The 25141-nt window shown below is 36.8% G+C and overlaps 1 protein-coding gene across 1 annotated transcript in view; it reads left to right on the forward strand.

Annotated features, from left to right (window-relative positions):
• The first annotated feature begins 1705 nt into the window (after window positions 1-1705).
• The window catches only part of LOC144441962 (anosmin-1-like), a 61248-nt gene continuing 37812 nt past the window's right edge, over window positions 1706-25141 (forward strand). The window contains exons 1-2 of the mRNA XM_078131233.1: window positions 1706-1903; window positions 12992-13039. Coding sequence (XP_077987359.1) covers window positions 1775-1903; window positions 12992-13039 — 177 coding nt within the window. The 5' untranslated portion in view covers window positions 1706-1774. The remainder of the gene's footprint in view (window positions 1904-12991; window positions 13040-25141) is intronic.

Here is a 25141-nt window from a genome sequence, read left to right on the forward strand (position 1 = left end):
CAAACCAACTGACCGATAGATAGTCAACTAAATGATACAGTTACACATATGTAATGTTGGCCTTGAGAGACATCACAGACATACACATGATAATACATACACTCGCACTATCATAAATACGTGATGACAACATTCTCAGATATGGAAGTCTTTACACACACACACACACACACACACACACACACACACACACACACACACATGATATATATATATATATATATATATATATATATATATAGATAGATAGATATAGATGCATACATACATACATACATACATACATGTATACATACACACACATACATACATACATACATACATACATACATGTATACATACACACACATACATACATACATACATACATACATACATACATACATACATACATACATACATACATACATACATACATACATACATACATACATACATACACACACACAGGCAGGTACAGGCTAAACATTTCATAGGGTGGCAATACCAATTACTACTTTTGCCTGTCATCTGACATATTTCAACACTTTTGAGTATAGACACGTTTTTGTTCTGGGGTTTGTCATCTTTGGGTTATCGATTTGAACTATGAGTTAAATACAACACGACAGTGGCAAACTGCTCCGTGTCACATTCGGAAATAGAGAATGTCTGTGACCAGCCATGCATGGACCAAGTGTTATAGTCCGGTAATGCCGAGGGTTGTCGCCGCAAGCAAAGTCCATTTGAAACAACCGTGTCTTGAGCTGGACCATGCAAACATTTGCAACAATTTAGTCCGATTCGCCACAGGGCTGATTCTTGTGAACAACACCGACTGTCTATTTTAGTCTTGGTTGATCAAAAACATAATAGCCACCGGTGAAAGTGGTCTTTTCAAAAAGTGGATTCGAATCAGAAGTGTGTTTCAGACATAAAGAAGGTGCCAGTTAGAGTCCTGAACGCTCTGACAGAAAGTTTAATTTTTACATTGAAATTTTGAAATATTAACGCTTAAACGTAGGGGGTGCATATAATTTGTTCAGTGGAAGCAAGTTCACATGGTAATTAAACTGTCAAAATTTCTGGATCTAATACTTTTGTCTTACTTGAGATGTGACTTCAAAGATTATAGTCCGAGATTTGTTATGAGTAGTTTTTTTGTATGAACATAGAAAATGGGGGCCGTTTTTCTGATGGTTACGTTTGATTGGTTCTCCAAACCAAACTTCCATTCCATGGTAGTGTGTCTCCTGCAAGCTCTGTTGCGTGCAAGGCATTTGTCCTGGGGACAGTCGGAAATCGTGGGGAGTTGAAACCGTTGTTGGAAGAGCAAGTGAGAGTGTAGGAGATTTGAGCAGGGTGCCTTTACAGGCTTATTATGCAAATATCGAAATCCTTTCATCCTCATACAATGATTATATCCGAGTTATATTTCCCCGGGCTTTCTTTTGTGTCATCGACTATTTCACCTCGATTGCTTACAACAATGGTGCCTGTGCAGCGCCCCTTTCTTCACTTCGGAGCTCCCTTTGAGTCGAGAGACCCCTGCAAACAAGAGAATACTGAATAGGCAGGCTTTCGAAATTTGGCACATTCCATTATACTTTTTCTTGACGATACGTCCCTCAGCATTTAATCAATTGACCAGTCGGCCTCTCCTATCACGAAGTGAACTCGTCTATCCTTCAGCTGATTCAGCCCTTCTCTCGCTAGCCACGGTACATGGGGAGATATACATCGTTCTCCCAAAGATATTTCCATTTTTAGACCATCTAGAAGACTATTTCTCACCATGGCTGTTAACGTTTCTATCTTTCTTGCCATTTCTTTCATCCTGCCGACTTGTGTCGCCCAGATCGTTGTGGAAGAAGCGATTTTACAAGCCCAATGCAAGTCGAGGTGCCTGAGCTTACATACACACGTGAGTACCGTATATGTAAACGTTAGCGTTGCTGAATACATTTAGTTACGTTTTGTAGATTTGACCACGAATTCAAAACATTTGACGTGAAATCGAACTATATACAGTGATTCAAATGTTTTAGAAGGTTTCATTTGTTACCCCAGCAGGTTGTGTTCATGCACAAAGCGGCATATTTATCGGCGAGTTTAAATTTTAAAATTGACCTCAATATTCACGCTGCACTGTATTTTCAATGAGAGAAGGCCGATCAACGTGTGTTGTAAACGTTACCTTCGGTAAAGTGTACAGTGCGGTGTTAAAAAACTCGCCAGCATGGGGCCATCGTCACTTTGATGTATAAAACAACATGTAATTTTAATGTGCAGGGTCTTTTGGAAAGGGGACATGGGCTGAAACTGTCGTTTTGGAATGTACCGAGTCTCGCTCGACAGAATGTTTTAAAAAGCCCGATCGGATGTTTGCGCGTAAGGCAGTCAGTTTTTATGGATGAAAGACTATTGAGTCGGGGTCAACTGAAACCCAACTTCCCAACTTTGTGTGCGACATTGTTTCACCGTAAATTCGATCCCAGATTGTTGGAGACCTTTAGTAGGTTTCTAGGTAGAACCCATACGTGTCTGATTGTAAAAGAAACCGGTTTTAAATGGATTTCAATGGCTAAAGTGAAAACGCCTCATTCGCCGTTGTATCGTAATTGTGTCATGGCTAATTTCGGTGGCTTACACCGGCTTGTCGTCCCGTCTGACACGTTTGTACTATTTCACGGAGACTCACCAACAGTGGAAATTTCCAGCCAAACGGGGCATCCCCTCACAAAAAGTTTCGAAAGACCAAAATGGTCTGTAGGGACACCCATAAAACAAACTATGACTATGTGAGCGGAGGTAGTACACTTGAAGTCGTGAATTTTCGATAGTGACTGATATATCCGACCTACAAATCGGCCGGGCTAGCGATATATTTGAGTGAACCTTTGCCCCGGAAACTGTTCACAGCCCTCCTTCACTTTACGCTCTTTTATTATCCCAGAATAAAAATGATATGTAGTCTTAGCGGATTTAGATTATGACACTGACTCAGCATCAACCGCAAACCTCAAACTTGTCATTAGTTATTAGCGTTGTTTGGAAACAGTATTGTCTGTAAAGGTTACACGTACACGACGCAACTGTATACCGTTATACTGATGGTAAGACGTATTCCTCGCCTTGTCAATGGCGCGACACAGAACAATCGAAACCCATGTGTATGTCTGTTGGAATTTCAATATGCGGCGCCAAAGGAAATGCACCTGAACTCTGCTATGTTCATTATGTATGTACAATTTGCGCAATTCTGAAACAATGTGTCTATTAGTTGCCAATATCGAGGACGACATGTCGGATGCATGCTTGTCTGTCTCTATGTGTGTGTGGCCACCACTAATCACCATGTGTACTATACGATTTCATGCTCTCGTGCCTTAAAGGAATAAAAAAAAATCAGCTGAGCAAAGAAATTGCAGAAACATTCAGGAAATATTTTTCGACCACAAAACACATGTACCGTGTAAGTTAGGAAGTAATATGTAAAAACCATGTGAAGTTTTACTGGCTCAATGCCCATTAGAATGAAATCATGGTGGTTCTAGGGCCCCATTCTGTAACATCTCCATGTGTATATCTAACGTTGATATAGATAAGATGAAACTTTTAAATCCATTTGTAGCCACTTACAACTATAACACAAAGAAAACAACAAAACTGGCCTTGAAATTTTCCCACAGTGTATTTGTTAAAAAAGAACCAAGGGGAAAAGCTGTATATGAATTAGCATCAACATACATAATTAGGCCAAATAAAAAAAATGTGTGTTTCCAAAAACCTGACCAACTCTAGTTTTAAGCTGCCAAACTAAAAAACATTTTTTTTACTTTCAAAAGGGTGAAAATGGTTCGAATTTACTTCTGTTTGGGTGTAAAATTTTCTAGGCTAAGTATCTTTGGTCAAGAATTCTTTTAAAAAAATCCAATTTCTCCAAAAAAAGGGTGCAAAATTGGGAAAAAAATTCAACCTACGTACCCAGTTTTCGGAAGTCATGGAACAATTTTTTTTCTTTTGCCTTATAGTACTCCAAATACTGCAATGGTTTCATTGACAGTGTATCCTATATTACGTGTAATAGTTAGAAGTTCAGCACTGTCGCCCCATATATCTGTGAAATTGATAGTTTAAATAGACTGTCCCAGTTATTGCCAATTTTCATTAGCCCATCAGTTGGGTTTTGTTTAGTCGTAAATGTTGTCTGTTTAATGTGGTTGGCTCCAGATGGACATATATACGATATAACAAGACCTGTGAAGTGTCTGAACTAGTGTGAGTAATTGATGTACTGTACACACAAGTGCCGAGTGTGTGCTCTTGGTGGCATTTAGTACAATAAAATAACTAAAAGTCAGTCATGTTACAAGTTTTAATCTGATTTTGTATCGAGAGGGGAAATTTGGTTACAATGCAGAATAGTATATTTCCCCCACAGTGTGTCTCTTGAAGCAAAATAAGCTATCCATTTATGGAAAAATTAGTGTAAAAAATATATGATTGTGAAGATTGCACAGACTTCGTGCCTATTCCAAGATAGTCTGCGTCTGAATGTGTAAAATACATGTAATTAGGCCTACAGGCAAGAACTAAAATAGCTCTTATGTTTGTCATATGTTGAACGAGTTTATGTAATGAATGTAAGAAGACATGATTTATCGGGAGATACATCTTAATATTACCAACAAGTATCACTTAACTTGTAATATCAACTATGGTGAAATTCAATGATTACATAAACAAATGTAATTTTTCTTAGAAAAATATGCCCTTATGTATATCTCTATATACAACACGTTCACAGTTAAAATAAGTGAAGGTACGTATTTGTACAGTTAGAGCACACTGCTTCCTTGCCTACAACACTTGTAGGTTATTTTTCCAAAAATAGTTTTTGTCATTTATACTTGGTGTAGATGGGCAGCTGTTGACAAATTTGAGACAACATTGTGTACATGTGATGTTTTAATCCAAGATGGCCCCTCCCATGTTATTAATATAGTATCAATACCATATATTGTTACATAATTAATATGCCTGACATGAATGCAAGCATCCATCCATTGAGTCAAAAAATATTGCCGGATATATATATACGAAACAATGCTGTTGATACCAGTACTTTCAATTTCATCCGCTTAATTCTGGAATCTTCTGTTCTGTTTTGGAGCTATAGTGTTTTAGGTCATTCAGCGCAAACTGTTGGTTGGCTGTGTAGGATTGTACATCATTTATCAATAGATTAGAGCGAGATTAATTATAAACCCTCTATGCTGCGTTATTGTAAGCGTCTCTTGTCAAAAGTGGTATTAAAGAAAGGTAAAAAATATATTTTTAATGTTACATGCTTAAAATTAAATTAATCAAACCCCAAAAACTCATTAATTCAGTTGGACTTCTTAGTGTTTTCACTAGGGTTTGGTAAAATATTGAGAGATATAAAGTATAAAATGGCAAAGTCTTTCAAACGTTGTAGAATAAAATCGTTTGGAAACTTGTGTCTTTGGTGAACTCAAGGAGTGTGTGTGTGTGTGTGTGTGGGGGGGGGGGTTACGTACATGCCACTCTTATTAAAAACACTTGTTACCCGGCAACATTACAGTTAAATGTATTGAATCAGATTGAGTGGATCTCTTTGCCTCAGGCACTTTGTTTAAATCCCCCAAAATACATTAAACTTTTGTATAATTTAAATACAGACAGGTTCTCAAAAACTGTTGTCTAAACCCACAGGGATTAGTGGTGACAACAGATGGCTGATTAGAACGTAATGACACGAAGTGTCTTCATATGTGACAGAGATTCCTACTAAATGAATGGCTTATAACACATATGGTATACCAAACTTAGACGTTTATCGCTTGGAAATTGTACCAACAGCATTATATATGTGATGCAATGTGTATGAAAGAAGAGAGATTGAATGTACAGTGTAGGTCCTTTTTCAATTGCAACTAATTGAACATAAAGCATCCATTATATGCAAGAGTCCATTATTTCGTAATTTGGAAAAAAAGTCAAGTCCAAGCAAGTCTAGGCAATCAAAAATAAGCGTTTGCCATTGACAAAACTGTCAATTGAAGTGTAGTGGTCGTCATCCAATTAATTGCAAGGGGTGTTGAAAGTGTTGGGTTATATATATTTGAACATAGAGTGGACGTTCTGATATAGAAGTATACTCCTTGCACTTTGTAATACACAATTGAAAAAATGTACTCTGCATTATGCAAATCTTATGCAAAAGAAATCGTTTGCTGTACATATTTCTTATTTAAGTGGTGGTCTCCCATAATTTGTACACAGAACAAAAGCATTATTTTTGTCTTAATGAGCCGTTAAGTTGATTAATAAGTATAAAGTTCATATTTCAGGATAAAGTTGAAAGTGAAAATCAAGTCAAAATATCAAATCCTACTGTATTAAATTGGTTGTCACCTAGTAACGAATTATTGTCTTCCCTCGCTTTGGTCGTTAGTCAGGATTTCATGTGTTCTAAATTTAGAATTTAATGTGGACCAAAAGTTATTGAAACCACAATAAAAAAGAAAAAAGAGTTGTTAAGATACTATATTCACAATAAAAAAAAATCTATAAATTGCGGACATTTCGGGAATAACCCTTCTACGAGCTAAATCTTAACACTACTGAAAGGGTAGGAAAATTATATGATGTTCCGATTAGGTGACAAATGAATGTGTTAAAATTGTTCACTGTATGTATGTGCAGAACTCTTTTCACTTGCCGAATAATTGCACATATTTGACGGAGTAGAGAATTACAAATGTAAGTCTGTCTACCTATGTGGAAAAAACTCTTAACTGTTACTGCTTCAAGAGAACAACTATGACGTATTTAATCAACTTTTATGAGAGTGCAATGTTTAATTTCATCAAAGCCTATTTGCGAGAACAAGTGTGTTAAAAAATACGGTTTAATAATAATGTTTTACTAAATGACCACAAAATGAGCTAAACCAGAAAAAGTTCATAACCTTTTCTTTGTGTGAGCGGCAGACATCTGAAATTGCGGGGAGATATAAATTTTTTACTGATGTTGTAATTTTCAATGGGTATTACACAACTTACAGGCCTATAAATGATTGGATCGTTTTGGTTGCCGCAACGACTACTTGTTATCAGGTGTTGCTATGACAATTACAAAAACTTGGCATACATATTGCAGGATGGGTTAAGTAGTGGATCAATGCAAAGAAAGACATTATGAATTTTTAATGAAGTTGTTACCCTCCCCATTGGACTTAGAGATCGTTAGCCTACAAGTATAATGTTATGCAAATTGACATTAGAGTACACCCCTATTGAACATTACATTGACATCTAGCCTGTCTGTTCTTTTATTCATGAAATATTTTTCTGCTAAATGTTGATCAAAATTGTGAACTTTTTCTATTGAAATAGAAAGTAAGTGTGAATGTTGCCTTAAGAATGGTTTGAATTTGACTATTATGTAAAATGAGACAATTTTGAGAACTTTTACCTGAGAATTGGTAAAATGTAGAATTGGTGTATTTTTCAGAAATTTGTACAATGTACTATCTTTTGTGAACTTTCCCTCTCCAATGATGACCTTTAACCTTTGGAGAATTTGCTGACTAACTGTAGAAATGAATGGTATAAGTTACAGAGAACAAGAGTGGATGTATAGTTTTTTCTAAAGACCCAAATTCTTATAAACTGCATTTTGACAAGCCGTTTCTTCGTACAGTGTAGCTAAGTATATATTTTTATCTTAGAGAGTGTACATTAGAGGAAAGACAAATAGTTTGACAAGAATGGACTCTATGCTCTTGAATACGCAGAACAAACCAACTTCCTTAACCCCCGTTTGTCCTTCTATTAACATGCAGCGATGTTTATCTTTGGGGCTACCAGTGAGCAAAAAAAATTGGACAAGCACTGGTGAACATAAAGGGGATCTTAACAGTGTTCAAATAAAGGAGCAGCCGATTGGACAGGTTGATAAGTTGAAAAATTTAAAAACTGTTAAATCAATGTGTGGTGGAACGTGGACCCCCAAAAAAGCCGCCTTTCATTGCGTGGAATTCTTGGTATATAAAAGTATATGCCACAGGTTGAAATAAGATAGTGTAGGTGTAGGTGTGTAGGTTTTATGTTCGTCTTCTCATCGCAAAGAGTTCGACTTATTCTTACTTTACAAATGCAAACAGAGAAGAGTTTATAAAATGGGGATGACCTTTCATGTGTAGCTTGATTAACAAAACGTATGGTAGTAGTCGCGAAGTTATACCTTTTTTGGAATCTAGTTTTAGAAGCGACTTCGTAACTTTCGTCCGAATCTCAACATACAGTGTTGCTGAAATACTGGGTAGATTTGAAACTGTGTGTATTTAAAGAAAGTTCTATTTCACTGAGTTTTAAACAACTGTGCAGGTACAAGATTTGACTGAAATTTGAAAAAAAAGTTTTGACAAAACCTGAAAAATAAGTTTGTAATTATATGTGGATCTGTTGAATACGTATCACTGTGTCCTGTAGTGAAACATTTTGGATACTCTGTCGAAGTTTATCTTGCAGATGAAAAGATTTGGTTTAAGGTGAACCTGAGAAGTTTATGGTACAATGTCTTGTTTGGTATTTAGGACAAAATTGATAGTCTGGTCAGAGACGGTCATGTTGAAGTATGCTAGGACAGTTCATTTTATCGCTTCTCTCGGTGTGTCATGCATGGGGTGATATTTTGTGGTTTGGCAGCATGGGTGGTTTCTGTACTTTGGGATACCAGAACTAAATTGATAGCATTAGCTGCATAGTCAGAGACAGTTATCATGAAATATTGCAACACCCAATTTCAAAGTGCTTCAACGTTCAGTGCACTGGGGGAGGATATTCACTCTCTCGGTGAACTCGCAGGTACAGTAAGGATGAAAAAACGTGGTCATTTATTGCCGATGTGTTGAGAATATAAAGTAACGTTCACAAAAGCGAACATCGTGGCAGGTGATAAAAGAAAACCCATTTGAGTTTTTACGGTGCTTCTGAAAGAAATAAAACCATGAAAGGATGCCTTCAAACAGAAATTGAGGTGCCTGAACACAAGAGCTTTTTTGTTGCAATTTTACTGGGTAGTCGTAATGACGAGATTCTGAGTTATCATATTGCTTGTAGAATGGTATGATTTCTTTGTGCTAGTACGTTTAGCAGTATTTGCCAAAGGTCATGAAAACATAAAAACTTTTGCAAAATGTAGTAATTTTGTCACTTGAGTGTTAAAAGTATTGAAGTGTGCGAAGCATTTGTTGCAAAATCTTATTAAGATCTAATATGCGGTGGTCAGGAAGGTTCGGTGGTTGAGAATCAGACATACTGATCGTTCCTTTACACATACCTGTGCTGGTCTCCCAAGATGATTTGTTTTATCCATGGTTTGTCTACGAAACTCCCAAGAGATAGTCTTTGAATGTAGTTGTCTCAAGGATTTTTATTTAGGACATTTTTGTGTTACCGAAACATTGACTCAAAGTGCAGCTGTATAGTATCTCCATCACTGAAATAATGATAGTAAGTTTGTGGAGTTGACTCCTTTTCTCCTTCTCCTAGGTGATTTTAAGTAAAGTCATGTATGAACATGTTCACATATACTTTATATCAATCCCCCTAATTAGTTGCCCCTCGCCATCAAAAATGTTCCCTAACTTCAGAGTTGAAAAGGTGGTCATTGTTGCTAAACTATGCAAGTATGTGTACTTTGTACATGAGTAAGGGAAAAAAAAAATGAGACTTTGAAATCTTGCAAGAAGAATGCTTTAAAAAGGCGACTCCCTCTAGAAACTTTGAAAACTTTAAAGTGATGTCTGTAGGGAAGGGAACCTTGAGAAATAATGTATGTAGGCTTTATTACTCATCTGGGAGGGATGGAGGTGAAAAAAACGAGCCGCCCCCACAAACCATTGTTGTTGTGTGCGTGTTTCAGTCGTCTGGTAATCTTATGCAAGATGTAGGTGAAAATGAACTAATCCACACCACTTCTTTCTTATTCAATAATCTGTGACATCGGTATCCCTTAATTGTCATGACAACCGTCTAGTTGCATTCATATCATCAAATTAACGATTAGAGAAAACTTCTTGAATTGGAGAGATGAGTAGGTGAATCAAAGCCTCATCTTGTCGGACATACTGGTTCCATGGCATATAATGAAGCTCTTTGTCTCAACTTTGTAAAGGTTCCCCTGACTGCAGCACTTACTGAAAGACTTCTATTGATTATAGGTTTTGTGTTGTCAGTTTATTCCAGTTCTTTGCCGAGATTCACAATTGTAAAGAACGTAAGACAGATTAAGAGAGATACAAAAAAAACTCTTGCTGGTCTATAGATTTTCGGATGGAACGTCCAGGGTTTGAGTGATTAGGCGGATCATGCCGTATTGGTTGTATCAAGTAATTACGTTGAGACAATAGCCATGTTGCTTTGAGCGTCATCATATTTTGTTTGTAAGCAGATTTATGGCTTTGTTTGGGAAGAAAAGACAAACTTGAAAATGTGCCAGATTTGTAGCTAATTCCAATCATGGCATTCAAGTTGCAACTGGCCTCATTCAAAAAATGAAACAATCAATGTAAAAGAAAGACTCCACAAGAAAGGGTCTGCCCAGGAGTATTTGGAAATCAATCACCTGTCACTGTTATCTTGCAGTTTTTGAAGTACAGTTTATGACTCACTCTTTAAAAACACTTGGGTTACATGAGAAAAACAAACAAAAGCCAGACAAAAAGACAAACAAAAGGGGGAAAAATACATGCAAAACACCTCCCTTCATTTTATCTTTCCAATTGAACACTTGACAAAGAATAAAAAGGATTTGTTGTCTTCTGGTTTTAGACGGGTATGAATAGAGAACAAAGTATGGAGTAGAGTATCGCTTAATTAGTTGGAACTGCCTTTCTCACAGCTACTTGTTTTAAAACATGCCAACGACTTGATTATCCACGAGTGTTTATTTGCATAAAGGTACAATGAAAGGGAATTTCTGTGATGATAAAATAATGTACAGTAAAAATTGTAATATCTATCATATAAACGATTCTAAATGTGATAATACTCATAATTATATAAATACTTACATTAAATATGTCGTATGCAACACTTTCCCACCTTGATGATTTTACAAAAATTCTAGTCTTTTTGTAAATTTTTGAAACAGTTTAATTTCATTTTGAACTGGAATTATAGGAATCATCAATATTGTATTAATGGTATCAACATTTTGTTAAAAAAATAACCACATTTGGAAAAAATTCCAAAAAATAGATTGACATTGAAACAGCTTAATGGTGGGTAGGAAAGGTTTGTTATGAGTCTATATATAATTATGAAGTTATTTGTAGGCAACTATTACGGTAAAAATTGTATTCAAAATGGATCAAATTTATGTTTATCTCATCATGATAAAATGATTATTTTTGAAGAATTCATTATACTGTGTACATGTCGGTGACAGTTGGTTAGTTTTTTGTGTGATTCTAGGTTTCAGAAAATGCAAATTCTAAAATGGAAATTGTATTTTTCTTCTCCTATCATGATCAAAGGCAGTTAAACACTGGAAATATCATAAGTGGGCTTGTAGGAATGTCCAACATTGTTTGTTGAAGTATGTTTTTAGTGTTCCAAGCATACTTCAAGAAAATCACTTTGTCACCTCCTTGAAACTTCCAACTGGGGTATTGTTACGTCAACCCAGTGTCAGTTGCTCTCTGAAAACACATCATTTATTTTAGTCATCGTTTCTATATAATAGTTGACGTAATGGAAAGAGAAACCTTTGGAGCATGTTGAAGTAAAGTAGCGTTTCACCATTCTGAGTTAAAAATCTACAGAACTTTTTGTTGGATTTTCACTGTGCTACAAATCAGCTGAATAATAAAGATCATGTATTTCGTCAGCTGTTCAAAATTGGGGTCGATGCCCGCAATATCAGAACCTTGAAAGCAAACTGTATAGATGCAGTTTTTTGAAAAAGAATCTGAGCCAAAACTTTTGTTAAATTTAAACTGGGCCACAAATCAGCTCTGATGTCTCTAGTTAAGTTTTATGATGCAAAGTTAGCGCCAAGAAGTAGTGGAGTTTATTATTCTCAGGGGCATAGTGTTTGACCTATTGCCTCTAAGTCGATATTTTACGCATCTTACATAGGACTAGCCAAGGGCACACTGACGGAGAGATTTATCAGCAATAGCATGGGCGCTTGTCATCACATCCTGGAAATGGCGCCGTTTGAAAGACTCGTTTCTTTGATTTAGAAACCTGCGGTCGATATTTATTTAGGATGGTTGATACTGTTGGGAGGAATATTACACACAGTCATGAAATGGATACAGAACGACCATGAAAACCCTGGATGTTTCCCACAATCCCTTGCAACAAAGCCGGTTGCAACAAAAGCGTCACTTAAAAGAACTTTGTAACATATACTTTGTCAACGTAACAAAGGTGAAAAGGGAGCAAATTACAAGCTTTTGAAACAAACTTGGTTCATGTTGTTAATTTTAGATACAGAATTCAACGTCGAAAATACCAGCAGTTTTCTGTATGGGTAAACTGGAATTCCCAGAATGCACCACAAGTGGCAATGAGGCTCTATTGTGTGGTCAGGAATTTTTTCATAACCTCATATAGTTTCATGATGATTGAGTATAGATTCCAATTTTCAACCCTCCCACCACCACCACCACCACCACCACCACCACAAATACACACTACATCCAATGCCAACTCAAGTGAACCCACTCCACCTCTTGAAAATATTGGATTATACCATTAATGAAGCAAAGGGGTGACGATTTTAAAGAAATGACACCATGTTAGACTCAATAGAACAATACACTGTCTAACAATGTATTAACCCTTGCATTCAATATAATATGGGATCAGCAAATGTAAATTTAATTGTTATTTTGTATATACATCAGTAATTAATAAAAAAAAAGAGATGTAATTTTCTACAACTTTTCTTCTTCTTCATATTACAGAGATTAAATGGTGAGACAGTTTGTGAAGAGGACACAAAATGTGCTGCCGTAAGTCTAATCTTGTTGTCATCTGATTTTGTCCGTTCTTTGGCAAGTTTTATTTTAATTCGTAGTGTGTACTGTCGAGTGTGGTATGACCACTTTGAGATTTTGATGTAGACACATGGTGAAAATTATAGCTTGTTTCGTTGCCACATGATGTTGAATTTATCATTCTATTTCGTATTCTTTTTTGGCAAATTTTATTTTGTTCTGTGTATTGTTGAGTAGAGTTTTAAAACCTAGTTCAAAAGTCTTCTTATTTTTTGGTTGCAAGATTGGAGTGTGCGTGGTTGTCGTGACGCATGTATAGGGAACAAAATCTCTAGGTACCTTTGTGTGTGGAAAAGATGGGAGCGTGTATGACTGATACATGTATAGCAAATGACATATCGTGGTACATTCATGTGTGGTAAGCCACAAGATGGAAGTTTGCATGATTGTGGTGCATGTGTAGCAAGTGGTTTCTCCTGGGTACATTATTTATGTGGTGAGATGTGAGTATGTAGGAGTGATCAAGTGACAATATATCTGGCTACTTTTTTCCGTGGCACAATAGGAGTGTATGAGCATGACATGCACAGGAAACACCATCTCCAGGTACTTTTGTCTACAGCATTCCAACTCCCAAGTGTAGTTTATATGTGAATCTCACATCATGTATGGAAGTATTTATAGCAAGAATCAATGTATATTTGTATGGCTAAGTCTCTGTGTTTGTGTGTACGTGTCAATGCTATAGGACCCCTGACAGTGAGTGTGTACATCTTCTCAGTCACTATTTGTTTTTGGAAATTTCATTGAATTTTGAAAAAAAAAAAAATGCCGACCAAATTTACACCGGAAGAAGTGTGGAAGTCTCTTGAGTTTCACAAATGTCTGTAAAAAGTCACTCTGTATTAAGGTTAAAATGACATTCCAAATATATCCAGTTATTAGTATATTTTTAGGGTGCAGGTACTTACGGAATGTGTGCAAGTTACATTTTGAATTTTGAATTGCTACGTCAGCCAGGAGGACCTCCTTGGTTTAAAAATAAGTACCATCATATCTGTGTACTGTACTGTACCGTTTGAATAAACAACACCCACAGTCACCCAATCAAGTTAATTAGACCTTCTGATACTATACCATAACAGAGAAACCAGTCGGCTTTATTGCAGAGGATTAGCGAGTTTATGCAAATGTATGCAAATGAGTGACCTACATGCAGTGACAGTCCTGCTAATACAAAACTGCAGTGTTGGTTTGCGATGTGTGTAGGGGGAGGAGGAGGAATGAATGGGGGAATTTCGAGAAAATAACTCATTCTGTCCCGTGGGTAACAAACTCCTACTTTCAAAATCTCAATGGCTACAGAAGAGAAAAGCTGTCACACAAGAATTCTATTCTCACAATTCCGACTTGCAGTTTCTTTTTTGTTCAAAGTTGCACAGGAACTATGCATGTTAAGTCTGTAGGCAGTCTTCATTTTGTCACTAGACCTAGCATTTTGATCGACAAGAATGAATAGATGTGGGTGCAAAAATCAATGAAACTAGTATGTGCCATTAACATTGCAGAAGCAGAAAGACTAAGAACAAGTAAAGCGTAATGCGTGTGCTAATTCACCCATTGTTTTAATTCTATTGTTGGTACTTAGTATTTACTATAATTAGCAATACATCGGCTACCAGTAGGATTCTATATAAAGACTAACAAAAGATGAAAATGGGTATTAATTTTCCAGCCTTTTTTTTCTCTAGTAAATTTAGACTGATTATTTCCATTGTTCTACTTATAGAGACACAGCGATGTAATGTGTAACACAGCTTTATTAGTGACATTGATCAATAAGCAAAAAAAATGATAAACATATTTCATTTCCTGTTAGAGATGATGTGTATGAAAAAAACTCAAATATATCATTTTAGTGTCAATTTTTAAATTTTTTACAAGAATTTTGACAAATTTTTGTAAAGTAAGGTTATTGTTAGGATTTTTGTCAAAAAATTTGGCAGTGATACTAAACATGAAAGAAATTTTGAAAAAAACCTAGATTTTTTGTGGACATAATTTTGGTAGGAGAATGTGTTGTACCAAATGTAGTAATTTTTCAAATTAAACCATGAGAAATTGTGATGGATGGGTCAGTAACTTTAGTCATTTTTAGAAGGAAAAGATGTGAAAATCATGTTCTTCAAAGTGTATGTAGAAAATTTGTCAACGACATTTTGTGGTGAGGTTTGTAGTTGGGTTGACTACAAAAACACAATGTGTTAATGTTGCTTGATGTCTTTCAAACCTGCAACAAAAACATTCCAATCCAGAACCTTGACAATTTGGAAAAAAAAAAAGTTCCACATTGTTGGAAGTTCATATACAGTACACGACGACCATATTTGCATAATCTAAATTAGACACCAGATTGAAAGACAAGAAGACCAGCTCAATGAAACTAAAATACAAATAAAACACGACCTAGATAACACTCAGAACATAAAAAAGGGAATGTAAAAAGCAATAAATGTGAATAATTACATTCTTTGAAAATAATTGGAGTTTTATTTTTAGAAATTCAAACACTTTTAAAAATCTTTATTTGATACTCCCGGACATATGTATAACAGGTGTGTCATGCAACAAAAGAGCTGGGATTCGAATGTCTATTGACTAGACTTTTAGGGTGCAGTTTTCCTTTTATTAATGTCTGAAATTGTGAAAGAGGAGTGCGTGTATTCTTTGTCAAATGCCGTATTAACGTGAAGGGGTGTTTGAATCAAGTACAGATCCTTTGAGAGCTAGCCTGTGCAAACAGAAATACTATTTGATTGGGTAAAACTCTGTAAAGTTTAAGGAGGGTGTAAAAATATCGGCACTTCTACATCGTTCTACTGAATCATTTTCTAATGAAGTTGTAAACTCCTCGCTCGTTAGAATAAAAAGAGTTAGAAAACAGTCATTGGAAGATGTTGCGGTTCTATGAACTCGGCGGTTCATAAATCTTCATCTGTTGCCATACCAACAAGCCTAGTAACTTATATAGAAGTTGACGAGGAGAAGTGTATTTCTTGTGAAGCCAAGTGGGTAACTGTTACTTGTTGGAGAATGTTGTGTCTCAGGTTCAGAATAGACGTCAGTAAAGCTGAAATTAGAATGGTTGAAATGTAAGCTGTTGGCGGCTCTCTATCACGGATATCAAGTGATGTGTAAAAACATTTAACCTCACCAACAGGGTGTAAGGACAGCAGGGACAGTGCAATCACCCAACAATAACTTATCAAGATAATTAGTCTCCATTTAAAGATTGCGATGAGGTCTCCTGATAGCTAGGGTGTCCAGTCGATGCTGGAGTAGATACTACCTCTCTGTGCAGTGTACCAGTCTTAGTCTGTGGTGGTAGCATTCTAGGGTTGGCAAATTGAGAAGATAACACTTCCCGATAGTTAGTGGAGTACAGTACGGTAGATACCTGACTGTGTAGTGTATCTTTGTCGTGGTCAGTGGTAGGTAGCATTCTCGATGATATCATCTGATCAGCTTCTCTCTGTGTGAAAGAAACCAGAGGGTGAAAAGATAAGATTTAACCAACCACAGAGATTTATGAGTCGCTTTTCTTTACTCCTGTGGTCAACTGAATCTATGAATGCAGATGTTATCATGTGAAGTGTTAATTGCCAGAATACAAAATTTGTCTTGTGTGTGTACAGGCATCAAAGTCAATGAAAATTCTTGACTGTTTAAAGCATTGGGGTGACCAAGTCACTAGGACCTACATATGAAAGAAGACAGCTTTAAGAAAAGTTTGTCAAAATGTGTATGCCATTAGTGCAACGTCTCTCAACTACTACTTTGCTGTTCAAAACATTAGCACAGGTCCATCAAAAAATGAATGGAAGACTTAATATTTTTCAGGTGAATTTTCATTTTACAACTGAAAATGATACTATTACCAGGAATGGTGAGTGTCTGACCAATAATCCCTTTGTTCAATTTCCACTGTAGTTCACTTCAGAATTTTGTGCCCACACATTTCACCCAGTCATAGCTGGGCTGTCTGAGTACTTCAAATCCCAGCTAAGAATTGTCAAGATGCTACAAGTGGTGTCGAATCATTTCTTCACCCTGTAAAGAGAGATCTTGAGATTTAATGAACGGATAGCACTAGACTAAGCTAAAAATGAGACTTGAAGTTTAGGACCCAAATATTTCATGTACACTTAACTGGATGTATGTATGGTAGTATCCTAATTCATTAGTATGAGTTTCTTGGCTAAACGTTTCACTCAGTACTCCTTTGTTCGTTTACTTCAATAAGCCAAAATCCATTGTTATCTCTTTGCTTGACTAATCTATAACATGAAATGTAGTTTTCTATTTTTTGTAGTTATCTGCATTTGAGTGAAAAAAAAAAAATTCCATTGTTATCTCACTGCTTGACTAAATATAATACTATAACATGAAATGTAGTTCTCTTATTTTTGTAGTTATCTGCATTTGAGTGAAAAAAAATAAAAAAATTGAAAAAATGTATGTACAAGGTAAAACCCCCATTTTAGTTTATAAAGTAAAGTCTAGCCAGCCACTGAATTAATTTGTTCATTGCACAGTTACCAAGTGTACTTGACATTTTTTTTGTGAAGTATAATTAAAGTGCCTGGTCTTGTCCGGTCTTGTGTTTAATCAACGTCTCGGGTGATAATGACGTACAATACCAGCAAGTACTTTAATACAATAGTTTTGTTCACACACCATGTGTTGGATGGATTGTCTACAAATATACCAACATTTACTTTCTGTATTGTTACATCAATCAAGGTAACAAAAGAAAAATTCAACAGGATGGAGGTATACGCATGCACACATAAACAAAAAATATTGTTTGGCTTGTTTGTTTTGGGGGCCCTGTAGCAGATTGTCGAAAGCTCTGGAGGATATACATGTACGGTATTGAGAGAAAATTATGGGTAGGTTTGATGCAGGTATTTAATATGCAGGCCTTGGCTGCCGAAGTGAATAGCTGTTTCTTAAATACAGTGTGCATTTATGCTATTTAATACAGATTGGTAGGACACGCGTGAGGATGGCTTTGAAAACACAAAGGAAATGAATGTGACAGTTTGTCACCAGCTTCTCAGGATTAGTTAGCCGAGTATAACATCTCTATTGGATTCTGACACCAGTGATATGTTGGGGTCAAAGGGCAATCTCATTTACCATGACAACCAGAAAGTATGTCAGTGCCTTGCCTGAAGGATAGACTAGAAAGAAAGAAACCATAAACAAAATGTACTCTTGTTTCTTTAGAGAAGTCAGGCATGATAAAAGAGCCCAGAAGCTGTGCAAGTGTGGATGGTTTAAGGTTAGAAAGTAGACAAGACATGCTCTCTCTCTCTCTCGTATTGATCCTTTGTGTCAGGAGCAGTTTCCACATTTGTTCTCCATCATTCACTGGTCCAGCCATTACCTCATTCCTTTATTCATTCGTTTGTTCTGTCATTCTTTACTCTAATTATGTAGAGAGTTCATTCTCTTCGTTTGCCACTCAGACTTCATCTTTAACTAGTTAGTCAACTTTCTCATTTCTTCTACAATGTATTCATAGAATCATGCTGTCATTCATTTATTCATTTAGTCAATCACCCGCTCAATTGCTCACTTACTTGCTCACTCACTCATTCACTCACTCACTCACTCACTCATTCACTCATTCACTCATTCACTCACTCACTCACTCACTCACTCACTCACTCATTCACTCATTCACTCACTCACTCACTCACTCACTCACTCACTCACTCACTCACTCATTCACTCACTCACTCATTCACTCACTCACTTACTCATTCTCAGATTCATTCACCTGATTGTAATTGCAGTTGTCCATATATTCTCCTGTCATTCCTTCATTTAGTTGATCAATCAATCAATCAATCAATCAATCAGTCGTATGTACATCGTACACACACATACATACATACATACATACATACATACATACATACATACATACATACATACATACATACATTACATACATACATGTACATACATACATACACACACACATACACATACATACATACACACACATACATACATACATACATACATACACACATACACACACAAATTTATGTCTTGTAAAGACAATCAAAGTTCTCATGTTAGCATGTACACTCTTTTCCTCCCATGAACTTTTAGTTTTAATTAACGTGACATGACTTGACGTTTAGACGTTTTGTCTTTAATACCAAATATGTGACAAAATTTTTTTTTTTTACATCTAGACTATATACTAGTAACTGAATAAATGAGGTCTTTATTTATTTCAAGAAATATACCCTCAGATGACCTCTCTTATAAGACACTGTACTGGAAAATTTACTGACTTAATTTGTTTAACTTTTGAAATATGAACGAGCAATCTTCTTAGTCATTCATACTGTGTGTTGCTAACACAACGTGTTATTCATCTACAAATATGTCCAGTTTAGAATAATGCATCAGTTTTTACTTTAACATGAACAATGTGTACAGTTGACCAATTTTTGCATGCAAATGAAGACAAAATGCACAATTCTGTGACATAAAATAAGTCATGGTGTCATGCTTTGTGGCTAGCTCGTTTAGTTTCTCCTCAATGTCTTGCTTTCCAATCAAGTATGAATAATGGGTGAACTAGGGGCACCTATTTATTCTGGTCATTGGGCTTACTATGGCAGGCGTGAATTGAGTCTAGTGTGTCCTTAGTAACGCTAATATTGCATGTCGTAATGACTTCGACAGCTAAGAACACACCTGTGTAATTAAAGAAATTTTTTCAGAAAAAATGGGGCAAGGCCGAAAGTATAGATATGCTGTAAATGTTGTAATGTTACATTTCTGAAGGACGTTTGTTTTGGAATCAGGTTATCTGAATGACTTTGTTATCTGATATAACAATGTGATCAGATACAAAGTAAATACCTTCTATTCCATTTTGTTTATCTGAATGTTTTTGTAATCTGAACTGATTCTCTACCACCCTTACCACCATTTCCATTACCACAACTGCCTCCATGCCTATCACTGATACTTGCCACCATAACCACCACCATTAGCACCCTTACCACCATTTTCCCCACCAGCAGCACCTTTTCACTACTTTCATCATCACCACCACTACCACCAGTGTTCACCACCACCATCACAATCACCATCACCACCACATCGCACCACCAGTGTTCACATCACCACCACCACCACCATCACCACTACATCCATCAGTGTTCACCATCACTACTACCACCACCACCACCACCACCACCACCACTACATCCACCAATGACCACCACCTTGCACTACCAGTGTTCACCACCATTACCACCACTACATCCATAAGTGTTCACCACCACCACCACCACATCCATCAGTGTTGACCACCACCAGTGACCACCACCACCACGAGACCCATCGGTGTTCACCACCAGTGACCACCACTTCTGTTTAGTCTTTGTACATCTCTCCTTGATCCACAGTTTCACTTTGTCCCTTTTATAAATATTACGGTATTTACAGTTTAGAAATTTCTTTCACCAAGTTTTGAAGTAAATAGTGTTAAATAGCTTGTGAACCTATTCCCAACAATTGTATTCATCATCTCACCCAACATTTTGTTCTCACCAATTAGCCAATTTCCCATATTTGCTCAGCCTCCAATTCCAAGAGGAAACACTTGACTACAAAGTAAACGTATATGAGAGTTCCAACCTGTTGCCAAATAGGAACCAAACTATGATGTCCGTAGTATGCCAATATAATAGACTAACCATCCTGTACATTTACACAATTCTCTATCAGTAACAAGAGATACAGTCAAAAAGAACTCAAAAGGCCTTGTCACAAAGATCATACAGTGCCCGTATAATCAATACACAGTATTTGCTTGCCTTTGTGAAAATATTTAAACTTTTGAAATAAATCACAAAGTGGTGAAAGTTTCTGCCAAGAACTTGGTGCTTTTTCTGCCATGTCGAGTGTAATAAACCATTGAAAATTGACACCTACGTAGCTACCATAGCAACGATGCGACATATCCTACAGTGTTACTGAGGAATTTTGTCAGCTGTCATTACTAAATGCCAACAGTGCTAAGGCGGTTGAGCACTGTACAAAGAAAAACTGGATAAATTAAATAACGGTGAAGAATTTCATTTAAGTAGATTTATTAGTTTTATCTTAGAGTTGGTCAAGCCCTGTCCAAATTTATCAAAAGAGGTTATCAGTGTGGAGAGGTGTCATTTTGTATGAAATTGTTTCCTCGCTGCTTTAAATATATACCCCTAACAAGTCTGGCGTGAATTGCTCTGAGTCCAAATTGGGGTCAGGGTTTTTTGGAAGCCAACCGGTCAAACCAGTGACTGCATAATCGCCACGTGCTGTATAGAATGGCCAAGTGACAAAGTTTATTAAGACTGGAGACACAGGCATTTAGTGAACGTTTCCCTCCTCTGTCCCTTTTTTCGTAAACATAATTTGAATTTGAAAGGGTTTTTTCCAAGGCCGTGGTTGCATGTTAATGAAGTTTGTGTGGTTGCATGGCCTGTATGTTGATGTTATGATTTTAGGGTCAAAATGGTCGGCCTCATTCCAGGCTAGTAATATTTACTTATTGAACCTGTCTCTGAAACTGAATCAGTGTCAAGGCTGGACTGTGCAAATATTTTGGTACTTGGACAGTTCTTTAAAAAAAAATGGAACAGACAAGATTTCATTCAATAATCCTATAAATCTTGTCCTAGGATTTGTTGTTTTTCACAGGCCTAGAAGTCCGCAGGGCTAAAAAACTAGACAACTGTAAAAAGACCAGGGAATAAGCAACCAACCATTGGAAAGTACTGAATATAGTGATTGAAATCAGGTCAAACAGATCAAAGTTGTACCTGGTAATTGCCCCAAGTCCAATGCACTTTTACTGTATATTGTATGAAAAAGAGAAAATATAGTCACACAGACTTCCATCTTATCGTGTTTGACCTACTTAAAGACGCTGTCCAGACTCCTGTAATTACAGTACAGAGAACATTCAAATAACTCCCAAGTAGTGTCACTGTTACCTTTAATACCTCTAGTAAACTTGCAAAAGAATTTTCATTAGAAACGTTTAGTGATTTTACGTATTTTTGAGGGACTGTATAAAAGGACCTTTGTAGCTATGTACATAAATAGAAGTTTGGCGCCCTGTAGTTTGCATCATTCCAAACTACTTTATACTGGCCACAGTTTCACAGACAAAATACTTGTATGTCTGAATTGTTATATTTGACTGGTCTTTGATGATAATTTGATAACATTGACAACTAATTTGGTTTCATCATTGCATGGTAAACAATGCCAAGGTGGATATTGTACACCATATTCACTCACACCAATGTCTGCCGTGTGACTGCTTAGATGAACTGGCCACGCTGGCCTAGATTTGCCATTTGCTCTCCTTATACTAATTTACATAGTGAAAGGAGGGCAAATACCGTGCTGATATCCAGTTCATCTACATCACTTTATATCCCATGTTCGGGAAAAATCTCGACCCATAGCTATGCTACGTTTTGGCATCGTTCATAGTCCCTGTATCACAGAGGGAGTGCTGTCTGTTTGAAGGAATGCTCAAAGAAGGATTAGAAACTAGAGGTTCGATCCACACTTTATTGCAAAAATGTCGGTTGGAGACAGTAGGGTTGAGAACTTGTAGAAACATTAGGGGTGAGAACTTGGGTACATGTATGTATAGCGGGACTACACAATATGTGCAAGCAGCCTTGAACTGTGGTACAGGCTCCTCCCAGTGCTATCTTGCTCCTCAGAAAGAATACAGGAAACCATAGTGACAGTGAAGTGTATGCAGGGTGTAGGTTAGTCATACTGATGCCAATGGGATAGTAATAGGCTTATATTCTGTGTGTTTGAAGTTTAACAGCTCTTATCATGTGTTGTAGAAGTTTTAGGAGGGGGAGGAGAGGCAATAGATGTGCTGGTTGTGAACTTGTAACATTAGAAGTTTTAGGAGGGGGGAAGGCAATAGATGTACTGGCTGTAAACTTAGACCATGTTGTTTGTGATTGAAGTTTAAGGAGGGGGGGGGGAAGCAATAGATGTACTGGCTGTAAAGTTAGACCATGTTATTTGTGATTGAAGTTAAAGGGGGGGGGGAGCAATAGATGTACTGGCTGTAAACTTAGACCATGTTATTTGTGATTGAAGTTTAAGGAGGGGGGGGGGAAGCAATAGATGTACTGGCTGTAAACTTAGACCATGTTATTTGTGATTGAAGTTTAAGGAGGGGGAGCAATAGATGTACTGGCTGTAAACTTAGACCATGTTATTTGTGATTGAAGTTTAAGGAGGGGGGGGAAGCAATAGATGTACTACCTGTAAACTTGCGCATTCCATCCTGAGTGAATGTCATTTTGAAGTTTACAGAGCTTGTTATGTGTGATAAAAGTTCCAGGAAGGGGAGGGGAGGCGATAGATGAACTTTGTATGATGTGCATTTCAGTTCCTTCATACCAGATGTATTTCATCCTGAGTACTTTTAAGTAAAAATCCACAGGCGATTGTGTTATCAGGAAAAATGTCCACAGTTGATAGTCTGGAAATCTTTCCGTCATGGGAATAGACCTGGAAATGGATGGGTATCTTATCTTTTGGACATGGGAATGCTGCTGGGAAGGAATGGAATAACTCAGTCATGGGAATTAATCGGGAAAGGGGATGGAAATGTTGCCATTACTGGAATTGAGTAGAAGGGAATGGATTGTCTTTTCCATCATGGGAATAGACTTGAAAGTGACAACACAAGTTGATTTGAACTTTGAGATTGGGTTGGGATAAAAGTCTAAATCTATTGCATTAAGTAGACACGCTATCTTTCAACAAGTTAACTTAAAATACTCTTATCACTTGAACTGTAAGAGCTAACTTATTATAAAGCTTAATGTCCATAGGATAGTGTATTTTGATGAGTGTCCTACATCACAGTGATTGTTTGAACTCTTTTGTGAGTGTAATGGCACAATTACACATTTATGGTGTAAGTCAAGTAGTAGGGGATAGTGTGTGATGTTAGTGAGTGACGAGGGAGTAGAAAGGGATGGGGGGAATAGGAAGGGATAAGGGGAGTGGTGAGTAGTCTGTGATGTTAGTGAGTGATGAGGGAGTAGGAAGGGATGGGGAAGGGGATGATAGGAAGTGTTGAGTAGTCTGTGATGTCTGACCAATGTACCAAGTATGAAAGAGTAGAAAGGGAATGGGGAAAGGGGAGTATTCTGATGTCGGCTGTCAGCTCACAGCAATGTTTGCATGTTGTTGGGGATGGGAGTCTGGATATCAGCTAGGAAGGTGAGAGGGTGGGGTGTTAGGAGGGCTGTAGTGTCAGCAGCCCTCCTAATGACCTCTTCCACCCCCCACCCTACCCCCATATTGGACATATATCCGAGTAATGTATTCTGATATTTGTAAAAGGTATTCAGTGTTTTCTTAAGGTGAAATATCACTACTGGTAAACTATTTGCGAGATTGTAGAATTTCCATTTTTTGACCAAAAAAGACATTTTTTTTCCTTCAAATTTTAATTTGAATTCATAAAATTATATTAGTATAGTGCTGACTCTGAAACCGAATGGTATAACGACAAGTAAGAGAATTTTGTAAAATACATAGAAATTCAGATATCCGTAAAGTCAGCAAAGAAGTGGTATTGAAATTTGAAACTGTTTTATGCTGTCTCTTACATATATATATGTACATGCAAGTAGACACATTGTAGATTGGGAAGTACAGGAGTTAAAGTGTGCCATGATGAACCTGATAACAAAGCCCTCCTTTTAAATTTAAAATGAATTATTTGAAGCTTCCTGTAACTATCATGCGAATTCTATAAATAGTTGTTGCAGACATCGCACACCCACTTCAACTTTGGAATATGACATCCTAGCAACCATTAATGACTTCCCACCTCATTCAAACATGTTCAAACCTGTATGGAAAATTCCACCGTATGGCGCAAAGATTTTCTCATATATAAACCTAATCTGAAATTATCCGTCTTTTTGAACCATTTACAAAGTTTTAGTATTTTTTTCCGAATTTTTG

This window comes from Glandiceps talaboti, chromosome 11 (genome assembly GCF_964340395.1).
Source record: "Glandiceps talaboti chromosome 11, keGlaTala1.1, whole genome shotgun sequence".
In the NCBI taxonomy this organism is placed as follows: domain Eukaryota; kingdom Metazoa; phylum Hemichordata; class Enteropneusta; family Spengelidae; genus Glandiceps; species Glandiceps talaboti.